Genomic DNA, 18929 nt, shown 5'->3' with positions numbered 1-18929 from the left:
TAATTGTTATTTTTGTGGATAATTTTTAATCATATTTAATATATGTTTATCATATAATATATGATATTTTAATAACCAAATCTCATATTCATATTAATGTTATTTTAGTAATTGATTTAATTAATAATATTTATAAATAATTTTAAACTAAAATTAATTATTACGATTAATGGCAACTAATTCATCGATGTTTAAGGTAATCATGTTATCAATTGATTTCAATGATAAGTCATATTAATAATGGATTCAATTATTAAGGAGAAGGGCTCTCTTCAGTTTGAGGACGTGTGGCCACAGATGAGACCAGTGATACTTAAACTGTTGAGACAGGAAAATGTGACCCGAAGTGAATGGCAGGACTTGTTTTGGTGGGTGATGTCAATCATTTGATTGTATTTATCATAACTGATATGTTGTTTAACAGGAATGTCCATTCAGTGTGTCTTTGGGACGAAAAGGGTGCCAACAAATTGCATATTACTCTCAAAGATGATATCCTAGACTTCATTCATACACAACAAATGGTATGATTCAAACAGACAGTTCATTAACATTAATATATCTAATGTAATATATGATCAGTTAGTCTAATGCTTATTAATATTAATTATCACATATTTTACTACAGTATAGAAATCATATATAGACTACTATACAGTGTATACTATAGTGTGTGTCATTTACTTTTAGTATTTTAAGTACCGGTAATTTTCATTGTTTTATAAAATTACGAATTATGTTAAAATAAGATAAAAAAATATTTATGAAAATTTTAGTTAAGTCATCGTTTAATATAAATGTAAATTATATTTATTCATTTTGTTATAACATTTTTTATAACAGATTACAATACATATTTTAATGCAGTGGATAAATGTCATTGTATTTCCATTATGTAATAATAATTTTTATCTCAACTAAAAACTTGTTTCAATCAATTATTTAAAGTGCTATAAACTATAGTATAGTATAGTATAGTATAGGTATTAAATTATATTAATGTTAACTAAGAAAATATGATGTGCTGTGAGTTATGTTGAAGTAGTTATCATGTGTTAGATGGGGTCATAAACTCATCACTTTATTAAAGTCCTTGAATTATTGTGCAATAGAAGTATACAAATAGAAATGGGTTTAACTTTGAAAATGGTTTAAACTAAATATTTTTCAATATTTAAAATAAATAAACTGTTTTTACAGATCTTTTACACAAATTTTCGTTGATATAAAACGATAATTTTTGATTATATATATATAGAGAGAAATTTGTGTTAATTTAAAATTAAGAATCTGTCTATTCATTACATTATATATCAATTCAATTGTATGTCCAATATTTGTGTAAATAATTATATATTGAATTCACTAACTAAACAAAAAGCATAAGTAGAATATTATAAAGTTTATGTTATTCATTCATAGGCTATAAAAAGTATAGTAAAGTTGACAAAATACCCCATACTTTAACATTATATTACAATTTATGTTTTTGTGTCTAAATATTCTTAAAAGATATTATAGAATCTATATATTGCCATAAATTGTATTAATTAGTTTAATACCACTAAAATTGAGCTTATTTTTAGAATATATAGTCTAAACCATAAATAGGTAGCCGTTTCTAAACTAAATAGAATATTATTATTATATTATTATTACAATAACAGTGTATTTAGTTAGAAGTCACACATGTATTTGATTGTGTATATGACACTGTATATGATCCATGTATTTGATCACTCTATTGAAAAAGGATTTTTATAGACACTAAATTTTTTTTAATAAAAACGTTATTTTTAAGTAATTATAACAATTTGAGGTGTCATTAATACACAATACTTGATAAACCACATGTATTATTATTGATTTTAAAATATATTGGCACAGTTTTTACATAAAATGTGTTTAGCACAATTTTAAATATTATTATTTTTATCTTTTTATTTATGACTCGATCAAAATAATTTCTGTCATTTATAAATTAATAAATTTTTAACCAATACATACATGTATATGATATAAACATCAATTGAAAAATAGTATATTTTGTTTAATTTAATAATACTTTGGTTATAATAATCATATATTTATTGTGTAGTTATTTATAAAAATAATACATAATTTATAAGAAAATAACAATTGTATTTTAGTTTTTTTAAATTATATTTTTTCTTAGAACTCAAACAAATAAAATTGTTTTTTGCTAGTTTTAATATTATAAATATTTTTTAATTGTGTATATTGTAAGAAATAAAAGAAGATTATATCTATATTTTTTTTTGTCATTTATTATTGACTTATTAACATTAAAATTATTAAGGGTACTTCATAATACTCCAATTTAAAAATAAGCATATAATGTATTAATTATATTTTTAAATATTTTATATATAAGTCTCAAGTGTACTTATTTACTGATGAAACTTTTAATAATTTAATTTTACTATTTTTGAGTCATCACTTTTTAAAAACTTAGTATAATTTAGCAAAACTGAGATTTTACTGAAAGATTGCTTTTATTGTCCATATCTTGGGAACCAATTATCATAAAGTGACCAAATTATGAATATTTAATATAATCTTCTAAATGTTTATAAATAATATCAAATTATAATATTATATATTTGTTATAATTTTTGATCAGCTATTAATAAACTATATACATGTAAATTACATGGTGGTTATGATACTATATATTATACATTTTATAATATTAATAAAATTATTATATAACTAATTTATTTATATTAATTATTGCTGATTTCAGTTTTTATTATTAATAAAAAATATATTATTGAATTTATTAGAAAGACAATGACTTTTTTATATCATGTGTTTTTAATGTAAAATTAGAAATTTTTAAAATATGTTTTTATTATATCTTTGCTATTTTCTAAATTTAAATAAGTAATTAAATAAATAAATGCATAAATAAATATGAAACTATTTACTATTACTAATTAAAATATTTAAATATAAGACTATTATAAAGTTTATACAGTATAAGGCTTTAAAGTGTTAAAAATTATCTGAATATTAGATCAATGTTGGCATTTGACTGCATAATGATTTTAATAAAGATAATTAAAATTGTTTGATTCAATTTTATAGAGACCTTGTTTTAGACTATACTAATGTTATATTTTGAAAAATTTATAGAAATGTAAATAACAAACAAATTATATATATTATTAAATGACACATTTATTTATATTTTGACATTTTACTAAATATTATATTTTTGTTACATAATTATTGATTTATTATTATTGTTAATGATTAGGACGTTATGCGACACCACGAAGACCAGGCTTTACTCAAAGCTTACATAAATTCATGGAAAAAGTTTTTTAGTCAGTGCTCATACCTACCCATGCCTTTCAATCAATTAGAACAGGCATTGCTGAACAAACCACCCGCTAATAGTACACAGAAAAAGATCAATAATGAGGAAAGCATTGTTAGAAAGGTATTGAATGAATGATTTGATAATAAATAGTATGATATTGTGATACTTACCGGTAATGTAATAATAATTGATTGAATTGTTGACAGTTAATGTTAGACAGTTGGAATGCCAGTATATTTTCTAATATAAAACATAGACTACAGAACAGTGCCATGAAATTAGTTCACTCGGAGCGCACCGGAGAAGCATTTGACTCTCAATTAGTGATAGGCGTACGCGAGTCTTATGTCAATCTGTGCTCAAATCCATCCGATAGACTTCAAATTTATAGAGACAACTTCGAGAAGGCCTATCTCGAGGCTACCGAAGCCTTCTATCGCACCAAAGCGCCTGAATATCTCGAAGCCAATGGTGTTCAGAGTTATATGTATTGGGCAGACATGAAGCTCATGGAAGAAGAACAAAGAGCTTCTCGTTATTTGGAGTCATATCCCGGTTCTTCACAAACGGTTGATTTAATTTTAATTTTTTTTTAATTAATATTATTTAATATTTTTAAATTTGTTTTTAGCGTTTGGACTGTTGTGTTAAAGTATTAATTACTGCATTTAAAGATATTATAATAGCTGAATGTCCGCTAATGATTAAATTCAATGATACTGTCAGTAAGTAATTGATTTTGACATATAATTATAAAATAAATTTAATAAATTAATACATATTTTTCTTTGAATTAATTAGAGTTGCAGCTAATGTTCAGACTTCTTGATAGAGTTGCCGATGGAATAGTACCAATGCTTCAGTTTTTGGAAAGCCATATCATTGAACAAGGATTGGCTGATATGATGGCATCGGCAGAGATTATAACTCAAGATTCAGAAAAATATATTGAACAGCTTTTAGAGTTGTTTAGACGGTTTAGTCGTTTAGTTAACGAAGCTTTTAATGATGACCCGAGATTTCTGACCGCAAGAGATAAAGTATTTGAATGAATTGAAATTAATAGTATTTATACGATTTATACAATTAATATTATATATCAGGCCTTTAAACAAGTTGTAAACGACACATCAGTATTCCGTTTGGAGCTTCCGACCCGACAAAAGATGTAAATTTCTTAAAAATTATAAATTAAGACAAATTGTAGTATATTTTTTGTTTTAGTTTAACTGCAAATTCAAATAAAGTTCAACCCGAGTCTCGATGTCCTGAATTATTAGCCAATTACTGTGATATGTTGCTCAGGAAGACACCTATTAGTCGAAAACTAACTTCAGATGAAATTGAAGCCAAACTTAAAGAAGTGGTAAGTATTTTTAGATCTAATTTATCGGTAATATGCGTTAATATATAAACAATATTTACAAATTTTATTTTATTAAACCATAGTTACTTGTATTGAAATACGTCCAAAACAAAGATGTCTTTATGCGCTACCATAAGGCACATCTAACACGACGTCTTATATTAGATTCAAGCGCTGACAGTGAGAAAGAGGAAAATATGGTTGAATGGCTCCGGGATGTCGGAATGCCAGCCGAATATGTAAACAAATTGGGCCGAATGTTTCAAGATATTAAAGTGAGCGAAGATCTAAATCAACAGTTCAAGAATGCTAATCGATTGAGCCATCATTTGACTGATTCAATAAATATAAAGATATTAAATGCCGGCGCCTGGGCTCGGGGTAGCGAAAGAGTTCAGGTCTCACTTCCCATCGAAATGGAAGATATCATACCAGAAGTCGAAGAGTTTTATCGTAAACAACATAATGGCCGTAAACTTCAATGGTATCATCATATGTCTAATGGAACCGTTAGTTATTATATAAATTAAATTAAAAATATAATAAAACTAATTTGAATTGTTTGTTAAAATTTATAGCTAACCTTCGACAACAATATTGGAAAATTTGATTTAGATGTGACTACTTTTCAAATGGCTGTCCTATTTGTTTGGAATGACCGGCCATTTGATAGAATTAGTTTTGAAAATCTTCGTTTGGCGACTGAATTACCTGATCCTGAGCTCAGAAAAACATTATGGGTTTGTTTTGTCATTACTTTACGAAATATCTTTAATAATAAAACTAAAATAAAATTAATTTTTTTATAATAGTCTTTAATAGCGTTTCCAAAACTCAAACGCCAAGTACTTCTCTGTGAGTCTGATGTTAAATCAATCAAAGACTTTGACGACAGTACTATATTTAGCATTAATCAAGAATTTGCAGTCATGTATGACTACTTATAATAATATACATCATTATTGATTATTAATATTAATGTTACCATAATTATTGAAAATATAGTAAGAATGGCAAACCTCAGAGGAGGGGTAAAGTTAATCTCATCGGACGCTTACAGTTGGCCACTGAAAAGTCACGAGAAGAGGATAATGAAAGTATAGTTCAATTGCGAATACTACGGACACAGGAGGCTATTGTGACGATAATGAAAATGAGGAAAAGGATGACAAACGCACAGTTGCAGACAGAACTCGTAGAAATACTTAAGAATATGTTTCTTCCGTCAAAGAAGATGATCAAAGAACAGATTGAATGGCTTATTGAACACCGATATATGAGACGCGATGACGACAATATCGGTGTCTTTATATATATGGCATAATTATTATCATATTATTGTTTTTAATATTATGTAATAATTTAAAACTCATTGTTTTTGTTATTGCATTTTGAAAATCTTTCCGTGAAATTATCGTTTTATGTACCGTTTAATTAATCATTGTTTATATAGTTTCCATATGATATTGTCATTTAAAAAATATCATATTATTTGTATCAAATTAAACATTATATAAAAATAAAATTAGTGGTAAATACACTTATTTTATATGTACCACACCTAACGGTATATGATTTACAGTAAATTTATGGCAATTTGATTCACTAGTACAGTACTACTGTATACTATGTAGATAAAGATGATCTTATTATTTACCGATATATAAAGTTATAAAAGTTTTATTAATAAGTACAGTATTGTGCTCTCAAAAGATAAAAAATAAAAGAAACTAAAGATAAAAAGTGTCAACAAATTGGTGCCAACTCTTTGACAGCATTTGTGATATCAATAGTTTTAAATAACTTAATATTAATTATTTTTAATAATTTCATAAAAAAAATTTTAATATCATGGATAAAACATAATTAAATTAAACATTACTATTTAACTAATTGATATAAAAAAATTATATATTAGAATAAATAGATAATTGAAAATTTCTGCAATTTACAATACTGTATATTAACTGTAAGCAAAAAAGTTATATAAATTATATTTTATTAATTAGCATAAAATTTATAAAATAAGCTCACATTTGTTAACCATTTTTTCAAGTTATTTGAAAACATCACTTGTCTTGTGTGTATATTTGTGAAAAACTAATTTTATATTGAAATTGTATTAAATTCATAATAGTTTTGTGTAATATATGGGTACAAACTCATTAAGACATGTGTTTTATGATTTTACACTAAATTATGTTGAAATTTAATAAAAATATATTAATTAAATAGAAATGTCAAAATTGAATTAATGCAATATTTATATTTATTAAAAAAGTATCATGGTTGTTATTTCTAATAGTATTTTATATTTATGTTTATTAGTTATTGAAATATACTGTACTTTAATTTAAATGATAAATAAATATTATTTTAATTTCTATTAATACTATTAAATATAATTATTTAACTGTAATTATGAACAATATTTGTATAATAGATGTCTCTGTGACTAAACTCGAGTGCAATACCACTGCAATAGTACTCTAAATGAGTATTAAATATTCAATTATATATGACTTATGAAACGTGTCCTATGTTTGCATCACATGTTTGTCACTATTAGTGAACATATTTACCCATCAATTGTCACATTTGTGTAATCAGTTTGTTATAGATTTGAAGAGTTGAAGAGTTTTTCACTTAATTATTATCTAAATGATGGCAAATGAAAATAATTTAAACGGTGGTAATGGTATAGCAAGTGGTGATAATAATGTTGAATCAAAAGTGGATTTAATTAAACGTAATCTTCAGGTATTTTGTGTTGAAATTGTTAGTCAAGTAATTGTAAGACATTTGTTTGTTTTTATAAACAGGAAGTTTTGGGCGAAGATCGTCTCAAAGAGATCCTATTGGACCGGGATGTGCGTATCTATTGGGGAACGGCGACCACTGGCCGACCACATGTGGCATATTTTGTGCCGATGTGTAAAATCGCCGACTTTTTGAAGGCCGGCTGTGAGGTGACGGTGTTGTTCGCCAATCTTCACGCATACTTAGACAACATGAAGAGTAGTTGGGATTTACTTGAATATAGAACACAATATTATGAGACTGTTATCAAATCGATGCTCACCTCTATTGGTGTTTCCATCGATAAACTTAAGTTTGTTAAGGGAACTGATTATCAACTTAGTCGAGAGTTTACTCTCGATGTTTATCGATTGTCATCGATGGTCACCGAACACGATGCCAAAAAAGCCGGCGCAGAAGTGGTCAAACAAGTGGATCATCCGATGATTAGTTCATTGCTATACCCAGGACTACAGGTGCTTATTATTTAATATTTTTCTAAACGTTTTAATAGATTAGTTAAATATTAAATTATATTAAATAATAAGGCATTGGATGAAGAGTACCTCAAAGTGGACGCCCAGTTTGGAGGTGTAGATCAAAGGAAAATATTTACTTTTGCTGAAAAATATTTACCTCAAATGGGTTACACTAAGCGAATACATTTTATGAATCCAATGGGTATGTTGTCATTTGAAGCAATGATTTTGTTATTTTTCTAAGTATACGTTAAAATGTTGATCAGTTCCGGGTCTGTCCGGCGGCAAAATGAGTTCATCTGAAGAAGACTCAAAAATAGATTTGTTGGACACACCACAAGATGTCAAAAAGAAACTCAAGAAAGCTTTCTGTGAGCCGGGAAAAGTTGAAGACAACGGTGTTCTTGCATTTGTCAAACACGTCATCTTTTCACTGTTTGATTCATTTGAAATCACTCGAAAAGAAGCCTTCGGCGGTAATCTTGTTTATAAAGAGTATCAAACACTAGAAGAAGATTTTGTCAAAGAGGTATACATTTATTATAATTTTATGAATTAAAATTAATGAAATTGACTTATATTATAACAAATACAATTAGGCATTACATCCAGGTGATTTGAAAAATTCGGTTGAAAAATACTTGAATCAACTATTAGATCCAATTCGGCAAACATTTAATGATCCCATACTAAAGCAACTAATAGATAAAGCGTATCCTAAACTTGATAAAAGTAAAGTTATTCTGTGTTTACAATACTAATTACAATCTTAATTATTTTAATGTTTGTTTGCCAATAGAGGGAAAGCCTATTACTCCAAAAACAAATAACAATAAACAGGGAAAACAAAAAACAAAAGGAAATAAAAAAGATGAAACAAAATCAGATGAAACAAAATCAGAAGAAACTGAACTCAAACCAACATAACCTAAACTACTGTATAAYCTAAACCTCAATGAAAACCATAAGTTAACTATAGATATAGCTTTAAATGTATAAAAGGTGTACATATAATATACGAGATTTACAAATTTGTTACTTATTTTTTAAGTACAAAATTGTAAGCATTTTGACCAAATAAATACCACTTTGATTAAGTGTTAAATGTGTGATATTATTAAATATTATATGTACTGTATTTAATAAACAGCATTTTTGATTACAATATATAATGAATATTGATTTTGAATTCAAGTAATTTTATTGATTCGTGTATTTTTATTCATTATTTCTATTTTGTTGTTGAGTTTAGAGTTTTAATTATTAAAAGTTATAATTTATAACAAAGAGACGGCAATTATCGGTATATTAAAATTATACTTAAAATATTTACCGTATAATATCTGTACTTAAAAACATTTTGATATAAATGTCAAACAATTTTTTATTAATTAATCCATAATATTTTTAGTATGGTTTACATCATATCATTATTCAATATTACGGTTTCGTATACTAGATTATAATCTAATAATACAAAAATATTAAATATTGACCATGGTCATCCAAATAAATACCACATTAATCACTAACAATTGGAAACTAATATGATTGTATGAGTAAGGCATGAATAAAGCCTTCACAAATAAATTAGTATTAATAGTAATAATTTGTTAACACTTTAATCAATAGATTTTTACCACAAAATTTTGAAATTGCAACCAAAGTGCTTGTATTAATACTGTAGTATTAATAATATGCATAAAACCTATATTGATCACGTGATTAACATGTTTTTTATTTATATACTGTATGAATATAATACATGGTATTGTAATTTATAATTTGTAAGATATTTATTTTATTACATTTAATGCTTTAATTTAACCAAATTATAATTATTTCAAAATATTAAGTTTATAAGCGATTAGTTAATTAATTGTGATAATCATGTCATCGATTGTACGCTATAGACATATACGAGAAGATAATCATTATATTTATTTAGACATTCAATTGTATAATACTTTTTTGATGTAATCATTGATAAATCAATTAAAATTTTATATAATTTTACAGACAATTTGAACGACGGGATACTTATTTAGATATAGATTGTCGACAATTCAAATTAATTATATTAAATGCAATCAAATCATTATTTGGTGAATTTGGTCTCAAAATAAACATTGATTTACTAAAATATAAAGATCAAGATTTAAGAGCCTATATCCGTATAAATGCTAAGTATTGATAAATAATGATAAATAATGACAAATGATTTGAATATTAATATATTTAAAAGTAATTATTTTATTATTTAGAGATTTAATTGCCGTTAGGAATGCATTGACAATGTATTCAATGTTTAACAACAAAGTCTGTGCTTTTACTATGAATCGGGTTTGTATTGAACTTATACTCTGTCTGACCACTCATTGGTAATTATGATATCAATCAAGTGGTCAAATGTAGACAAAACATAATTTATATTTATTATTAATGTTTAACAGATAAGTCATTCATTATCTTCACTGGCAGTCGAGACAATTAATCCTTTAATAATTGAATGATTTACGGATAATATATACCAACGAAATTACTACATAAACTAATTAATAAATGCAAAATTATATGATAAATAAATTTTATTTAACTCATTTAATGAAATTATGATTTTGATAAAATGTGTTTGAGGTCATCGGGCAAAGTGTTAATTATGTCATTTAAAGTTGACCTCAATTTATATACAGTTTGGTCACTCAAAGGCAAAGAATCGTTCTCAGCTAATGATAATTTTTCTTTGAGTCTTAATATTAGGTCAACCACTTCAACTTCCGCCTTATCGCGAATCCAATCCATTAGATTAGCGCCAGATATTGCTTCCATATGAAGCACCCGTAACTTTTGATTGGCCTCTTTAAGACGCGAATCATACCAACTAATAAAGTTAGGACAGCGCAAGAATTTACGGTAGAGACCAATCCAATCACCTTTGATATTACTTGTCAATTGAGGACCACTTGTTTCTAATGACTTTAAGAAGTCGTCGGGTCTGAAGTGTTGCAGAATTGGTGTTTTCTTAAACGGCGAGACATTCTTTTGCAATGGCATTAGTGAAGCGAAATATCTCTCTAAAGGTATTAAAAAACTTTGTGTCAGTTCTATAAAAAATCTTCTAAGAAGAGCGCTCTGGACTTCTTGTGGTCGTTTCATCTCAATTCCTTTTACTAATTTCTTAAGTATTTCGCGGTCTTTTTGAAGAAATGGTTTATATTTGGTATAAACACCAGTCTTTGAATCCAAAGTCTTAATGATTCCAGTTTTCTTTATTTTATTTTTATGATTGTTTACTATAAATATACAAAATGATAAAATTTTATGTTATAAAGTTATACAGATTAATATACAGTATATACAGTATATAATAGTATTTGTATACCTGAACCGTAGTCACCAATTCTGATAATGTGTGGCCAATGCTGAAGAGTTTTAGCAAAGAATGGATTTGTAACGCCTAATATCACGGGTGGACTATATATATGAATAAATTTAGTTCAAATGAAAAAATATAAATTTTATTAATAATACAATACTAACGGTGACTGTGTTTTAGTAGTATATTCTTTAAACTCCGAGTCATGAATTGTAAAGAATGGTCTAAAATCGGATCCATATTTAATCGGCAAAATGAGACCAACTAATGATTGGACAGTTTCGGAACAAACATCAGGAGTGGATGCCATTACTGTAATCGGTTCACATGTGAGTATTAGCTCCCAAAGTAGTTGAACATGAGTTATGATTGATGCCAAGGATTTATATATATTTAGCTCATAAACTGATGGTATGACTAATGGATAGGGAGTTAATGATTGTTGTGAAGATGAGGATGAGATAGAGCTGTCATTTAAAGCCGTTATACTGAGTGATGGATTGGGATTCTCTGTATTTGGCGAGTGATTCAGTTTGTCAGTCTTGTTTGGTATTGTTATTTGAAGAATGACACCCAAAAGTGGCAAATTTAATGTCGATCCCGGAGTTGGTGGCGGCCACTGGTCAATGTCGTGACACGCTTTAATGAAATACAATAATACAAACACATCAACAATACATTTATCTATAAGTTTAACATCCAATGCATACCAGCTTCAAGACTGGCGTCACCGCATTCAAAGAATTGTGGAGCCATTAGTTGAATAACTTGAGAAAATAAGCGAACAAATGGAAGTCGAGTTAAGAAAACCAAAGATTTTTGGAAATATCCGCGACGGGCGGTCCTGTCCTTCACTTGACGGAAGTATACGTAACCATAAAAGTGTGTGCCATCGACCTAACGGTTTATAACATTTAGGTATCATTTTTTATTTATATTTAAATTATAACTCACTTGTAATGGTTGATAACAATTTTTATTATAGTCCTTATAAATTGATACACTTTTGCGATGAATTGGACAAAGTCTGGTCCGAAAGTGGAACTGTGTGTCACCCCTACAGACATCAAAATAATATATTATATAAATATATTCAATGATTTAAACCAATCATCTTATGTACTCACATACAGCCAGAGTTTGAATCGGGAAAAGATAGATAACATATGTTTGATATCTAGATATTAATCAATAAAATATAACAATCAATGCATTAATGTATTAAATGTGAGCACAAGTTGAGTGTAACTGACCTCCCGTTCCGTCAGTTTAACTGATGCGGGATATATTTGCTGCAATAGATAAACCATTAGATGACAGTATGGTTTGGGATGTCATACCTGAATGGTTTGTCCCAACTCGATATCAAACGCAACGATTGCTATACAATACACCCATTGCTTGAACCGATCCAAAGGAAGAATAGTTGTCTCAAGACTAGTCATATCGTCAACCAATTCATCAACAGTACTGATCCGTCGATCAATTGACTGCAACAATGACTTCTTATTGCAGATCGTGTCTACAGATTGGTCACTATTTTGCTCCACTTCTTGGGCCATCATTTAGTATATCATATATCATATGATATATCAAATTAAATCATATTTTCTTTCATTTATTCAAATATTATTTCAATTAACAAATTACTTAATATTATATCACAATTAATATCATTTAAAGTATTTATTATATCAAATATATGTATAAATAAAATAATAAATTATTTAAAAATATGGTTTTTAACTGAAGTCAACATAAATATCATTAATAATAATTAATATAAGAAATAAAACATTAAATCAATTAAAAACCATTTATTATTATGTTTTCATTCATTCATTCATTGTATCGACAATTCAACGCATTTGTCAACAAATAATGGCATTCAATGGCATTCAATAGCATTCATATGATATGCAGTACAACAACAACAATGTTAGTCAACAGTGACCTCCAGTTTCTAGTGTTTGACCCATAACTACAAAGACATCAAACTTGACCTCAATTTTCAATCAAATACTAATATAATGAATGAATATATTATATGAAATACAGTAGTATTACATATGTTTGCAATTTTGTGTGAATTTGATTCATAACATGATATTCATGATTACTGCTAAACATAACTTTTATATGAAATTAGCAATGAATTAGTTATAAATATAAATTTATATTATAGTTAATGTAGTATTTTGTCATTAATTAGTTATTAGTTATGGTTAAGTGTCAGCAAATATTTCATAAAATATAAAGTTTATCACAAATAGTAAACTTTAATTAATTAATTAAAAAATTAAAAACTATTTTCACGAATTCCTGAAAGGAATACGTATATGCATTCTATAAGTCTGTCTGTCTGTCGGTCTGTCTGTCCCACGAGGACATAGGTTCGAATCCACTATCCGCTACAAATTTTTTTTGAATTTTTTTTGTTTTTTTCTTATTTAAGTTTATTTTTTAGGAAATTGAAGAAAATGGTGTCCAAAAATTAATTAAAAAAAAATTGAATTTTTTTTTGAATTTTTTAAAAATTTTTTTGAATATTGATTTTTAATTTTTTTCGTTTTTAAGTTTATTTTTTAGGAAAATAGTAGTTTATTTTGTAATACTGAATCATTTGATACCCCACATGACTATAGTTGTTTATTTTGTCATACTAAATCGTTTGATACCCTACATAACTATAGTTGATTTTATTTTATCATACTGAATTTAATTTTTAATTATGATTAGGAATTCGTGTGGAAATGCTTTCTAGCATTCTCAACTGGTTTATATTAAATATGACAATCATTTTTGGGAGGTATAAGTTTGGCCGACTATCACGGAATCTATGAGAAGTGGACTAATCGTATTAAACGGAGACTTTAATATATATTTTTAATCAATATTAATATGATAATCAACCTTGATAATTTATTTTCTACTCATCTAATATTATTTATAGAATTTGAAATATACTGTGTATTTATAATAAACAATGTAATAATCAATATTTCAATATTATAATATAGAAATATATTTTATTTAATATTTTGTTTTATTTGTACATAATTTATATAACATAAAAATAGATAAAAACTCTTTCGGTTTATAAAATTTCGATTTTTTATATTTACAATAATAATACAAATATTTTAGACAATTTATTAGGAAATCCTAATCCGGTTTAATCTAATATAAAATATCAGTATTTTTATAATTCATTTTAAGTTAGGATTCCTAAAATATTTTGATTAATATATTATGTATTAGTACTGTATTTGTCTACTTTTATATCTAACTTCACTCCATACAAATGCATACTAAGAAACTGACAAATTATTACCAATAATAATATATTAATTAATTATTGTTTTATACAAAACATAATTTATACAACAGTTGTTTGTACAGTATATGTATAGTATTAGTTGAATATAATATTCATTCATTCATTGAATTACATAGTAATACTAAACATATGATTACACAGATATACTGTTATATTATTTTAAGAATGTTTATTATTTTATATTATATAATATATAATATATATAATAGTTTATTACATCAGTTTTTATTATAGTTTTATTATTGATTCTAAAGCTTTTAAAACATAAAAATTCATAATTTGTACGATTTGTTCAATCAGTTGAATGAAATCATTTACCGTTAATTTCTATATAAAAATTACTTTTAACAGAATATTGTTTTATTGAAAAGTTTTATTATTTCTTTTAATAACAAAAACAAGAATCAGTAACAAATCACAAATTTATAAAATCGGTAATAAATTAATAAAAAAGCATATTTTACGATATAGTCTATAATAATTTGTTAGTTAATGATAATTTAAGTCACAATAAGTGATCATTTGTTATTAAACATGATTTAGATAATTGTGATTAAACAATGTTAACAATTAATAAATGAAATGACACAATCTATAGTATTGTTTAATTACTAGATGTTAATCATTATAATATTAATTCAAACACATTATTAATATTTAAAAATAGTCATATTAATAACTAAAGTAAATAACTAAAATATTGCCATATCTTAATTTATTAAATAAAAATTTATAGCTTAATTAAAACTAGTGATATATATGAATAAATAAATTATAAAAACACAATACCGTACAAAGTTATTAGTAAAAAAAATATGCAGTTTTAGTATCAAATCACATGTAAATTTATTTGTAAAAATAAAGTTAATAAATTTTATTTAAAAGTAAACTTTCTTTTTAGATGTCATATAAAAAGCCATTGAAAAATGTCTAATAAATTGGCAATAAGTGGTCACACATGACATGCGGGGAATGTTTTGTGCAATCAATCACTTGTTAGAATAGTTTCTTTTCAAATCTAATTTAGATAAATAAACAGAAAATAAAATAAATGGGATAAATATTATTTTAGTTATTAAGATAATTAAAAATATAATTTAGTTAAAAGTTTTAGATAAATGTTTGTGATTTGTAACTAACGAGTAGAGGCCGTGAACTCCGCCTTCAATTTGTGCCGAAGCGGTCCTCTTTTCAAATCTTAAATCCCCGGAATATGTTTTGACTCTGTTATCAAACAAATTCATTTGAATCACTTGTGATAAAACAATTGTCAACTATTGATGACTCACTTCATAAGCTCTAAACTTCTAATACCCATATCCTGTGATCCATATTTGAGTCCAGTTACCAGATATGGGACAAACCTATGGATGGATCCCTTGTCGACAATAGCACCTGAAACTCCTTGTGCTACTCTCACATCATCATTCTCTCTATAATAAAATTAGACTTAAAACCAATTTTAAAATAATTAATTACTAACCCTTGGAAGTATCGTTGACGACTGCCTTCACCGTCTTTAGATTCCATGGCATCAATAGATCCCATACCTCTATATTTTTTTACTCTCACACCATTAGAAAAATAATATTCTCCCGGAGCTTCTGTAGTACCAGCAAGCATTGAACCCATCATTACACCTGATGCACCCAAAGCAAGCGCTTTAATTATATGGCCAACAGTGGCTACACCACCGTCGGCAATTGTAGGCACACCAAATTTGCGGGCATATTTCGATACTTTATAAACAGCGGTAGCCTGTGGTCGTCCACAAGCCATTACCTCTTGAGTAATACATATTGATCCCGAGCCCATACCTACACGTAACCCATCAGCACCGGCTTTAATGAGATTCTTTGCCTGATCCATAGTGACAACTAAGATAAACAAATAAATATTTTTCGATAAATGAGTCAACTTTAAAAAATTTAGTAAAAATTAATTACCATTTCCAGCAATAACTTGAACGTTAGGGTATTCAGTTTTCATGTATTTAATCATATTTATTTGATACACTGAATTGCCTTGAGATGAATCCTATATCGAGAAAATTAAATTAAAAAATATATACAATATATCAAAAATAATTTAAAATCAAACCAAAACAATGACATCAACTCCAGAATCGACTAATTTTTTAAGTCTATCTTTATCTCCTTCTCGAGTTCCAATAGCAGCGCCCACTAAAAGTTGTTTATTTTCATCTTTGGAAGCGTTGGGATAATCTCGATGTTTCTTAACATCAGTTCGGGCTATAAGTGCCGTTAATCTGTGGTCTTTATCAACAATCGGTAACTTTCCTTTTTTATTCTTCTCGAGTATATCATTGGCATCTTGTAATGTAATGCCATCGCGTGCCACAACTAAGTTATCACTAGTTGTCATCACAGAAGATAGCGGTTCATTCAAAATATCCTGAGTCTTGAAGTCAATATCACGTGAGGTTACAATACCAAGGAGTCTACCACCGAGTTTGCCATTATCTGTAACGGGAATGCCAGCAAAGCCACGCTCTTTCTTAATGTTTAAGACATCATTAACTTTGTTGTTTGGTCCCAAAACTAGAGGATCTCTGATAAATCCGTGTTTATATTTCTATAATAATATAAGTATCGGTATATAAGTATGTTTTAATACTTATTCATCAAACATTCACATTATAAACATCAACTAATTTTACTAAATTTGTTTTTATTTGATAACTGAGTAAATGACTAAATGAAAACTTTGGTCAATAAGTGAAATCAAATTAATTTCAAAAACTATTTTCAAGGCTCTTCAGTTCTCACTGATAATACATTTATAACTAATCAATAATTATCCATTTAAGCAATCAATAAGTCTAATAAACAGTTATTTTATTATAATAAATATTTTTCAAAATTCATTTGCGATTAAATTAAAATCGGGGAATATTCCCATCAATATGTTTTGATATAAAAAAAACTTTTTTAAAGATAAAATATTTTCAAAAAATTTAATGTTTAAAATATGTTTTACTTATAAACAAAATCAATTAATTTTATAATTTTTACATAAATAAGTAAATACCTTAACTTTGAGTACTTCTGCCGCTTGATATTCAGGGGTACAGTTGTGGTGAATAATACCAATGCCTCCGCATAACTGTTTAAAACATTTAAAATTATTATATTTATAATATTAGGATTATATTAATGTATTATATTTAATAGACTTGATTAATAAACTATTAATAAGATATCAATAAACTTTTTTTTAATATTATTATTTTTAAGTATAATTTTAATCAAATGTTTTTCTGTTTAGAATATCTTATGTATAGTTTGACAAAAATACAAAACTTTTCATAAGTATTAAAAATTAATGTAATTATTGTTATTGTATTAATTGATTGATTAAATTGATGATAAACTCACAGCCATAGCAATAGCCATCTCTGATTCAGTCACTGTATCCATAGGTGATGACACCAGTGGTGCCTTCAATTGGATCCTTTTAGTTAAGTTTGTCGTCAAATCCTAAAATATTTTTAACAATTATCTTATGATTGAACAATATATGAGATAATTAATACTTACGACATCTTCGGCACTGAAGTCAATATAACCGGGAAGGACAAGAAAATCACTGACAATCACATATAATCATCAATTAGTCAATCAGTTGGTCACTAATCATATAATCCTTACTTATAAGTGAGTCCATCGCCCGAACCGAACAACTCTTGTGCCGACAGACCGTCAGACTCTTCGTTGTCACTGAGATTGTGGTTGTAATTAGACATCTTGTTTGAGGTGATAATTGAATGGTTGTCCAAATCAAGTGATGATCAAAATGAGATGATTTTCTGATGTTTAGTCACATTAATACCAAAAACAGTATCTCTTTAAGCAATCGATTAGATGTTATCATTAAAAGTCAACACATTTTCATTGATTCTCAACCAATCATAGCATCGATTAAAACATTTGCCAATCAATTGATTTCTTTAAATAAATATATTTTCTATTAATTTGCTGTTAATTATCGAAACCTTGAATTCAAATATATTGATTGCATTACATAAGTATTCAATATATAATCAATTAATTGCTTCACAAATCAATTTAAATTTAATATCATTATATAAACACATTTATGTCTGTTATTTGAGACAATGTGTCGCTTATTAATAGTCAATAAAATAAAAGCCTTTTAAATGTTTGTTGATTTAAGTAAACAAATGTGACTCTCATATG

The 18929-nt window shown here is 26.6% G+C and overlaps 4 protein-coding genes across 5 annotated transcripts; 2 read left to right on the top strand and 2 right to left on the bottom strand.

The window, feature by feature from the left end:
- Window positions 1-170: 170 nt before the first annotated feature.
- On the top strand, window positions 171-6039 carry LOC128961296 (cullin-5-like). 2 transcript variants are annotated; one of them, XM_054307517.1, is made up of 13 exons: window positions 171-196; window positions 259-368; window positions 425-524; window positions 3284-3469; window positions 3556-3918; window positions 3981-4074; window positions 4151-4389; window positions 4453-4517; window positions 4574-4715; window positions 4799-5224; window positions 5294-5455; window positions 5528-5646; window positions 5721-6039. In XM_054307517.1, exons 1-13 carry the CDS (start codon window positions 188-190, stop codon window positions 6037-6039), a joined length of 2334 nt encoding a protein of 777 aa, XP_054163492.1. In that variant the 5' UTR covers window positions 171-187. The 2 variants fall into 2 exon arrangements, with proteins under 2 accessions (XP_054163492.1, XP_054163491.1); XM_054307516.1 differs by lacking the exon at window positions 171-196 and having other exon boundaries at window positions 241-368.
- Window positions 6040-7232: 1193 nt separating this feature from the next.
- On the top strand, window positions 7233-9097 carry LOC128961305 (tyrosine--tRNA ligase, cytoplasmic-like). Its single transcript, XM_054307527.1, has 6 exons — window positions 7233-7475; window positions 7538-7990; window positions 8063-8195; window positions 8260-8522; window positions 8593-8725; window positions 8793-9097. Exons 1-6 carry the CDS (start codon window positions 7377-7379, stop codon window positions 8918-8920), a joined length of 1209 nt encoding a protein of 402 aa, XP_054163502.1. The 5' UTR covers window positions 7233-7376; the 3' UTR covers window positions 8921-9097.
- Window positions 9098-10597: 1500 nt separating this feature from the next.
- On the bottom strand, window positions 10598-12969 carry LOC128961300 (protein DENND6A-like). The gene is made up of 8 exons (XM_054307522.1): window positions 12710-12969; window positions 12623-12661; window positions 12497-12546; window positions 12324-12426; window positions 12080-12266; window positions 11534-12008; window positions 11376-11467; window positions 10598-11286 (listed from the first exon to the last, which is right to left on the bottom strand). Exons 1-8 carry the CDS (start codon window positions 12932-12934, stop codon window positions 10604-10606), a joined length of 1854 nt encoding a protein of 617 aa, XP_054163497.1. The 5' UTR covers window positions 12935-12969; the 3' UTR covers window positions 10598-10603.
- Window positions 12970-15427: 2458 nt separating this feature from the next.
- On the bottom strand, window positions 15428-18565 carry LOC128961302 (inosine-5'-monophosphate dehydrogenase 2-like). The gene is made up of 10 exons (XM_054307523.1): window positions 18381-18565; window positions 18270-18318; window positions 18108-18209; window positions 17761-17835; window positions 16810-17304; window positions 16656-16746; window positions 16193-16586; window positions 15999-16142; window positions 15850-15933; window positions 15428-15727 (listed from the first exon to the last, which is right to left on the bottom strand). Exons 1-10 carry the CDS (start codon window positions 18473-18475, stop codon window positions 15706-15708), a joined length of 1551 nt encoding a protein of 516 aa, XP_054163498.1. The 5' UTR covers window positions 18476-18565; the 3' UTR covers window positions 15428-15705.
- Window positions 18566-18929: the final 364 nt, after the last annotated feature.

The sequence above is a fragment of the Oppia nitens genome, unplaced genomic scaffold, assembly GCF_028296485.1.
Source record: "Oppia nitens isolate AA-2021 unplaced genomic scaffold, nextdenovo-longstitch-racon4-pilon3 scaffold5_pilon_pilon_pilon, whole genome shotgun sequence".
Lineage (NCBI taxonomy): Eukaryota > Metazoa > Arthropoda > Arachnida > Sarcoptiformes > Oppiidae > Oppia > Oppia nitens.
Note: the sequence above shows the minus strand (reverse complement) of the source record. Positions and strands in the feature narration are given on the sequence as shown.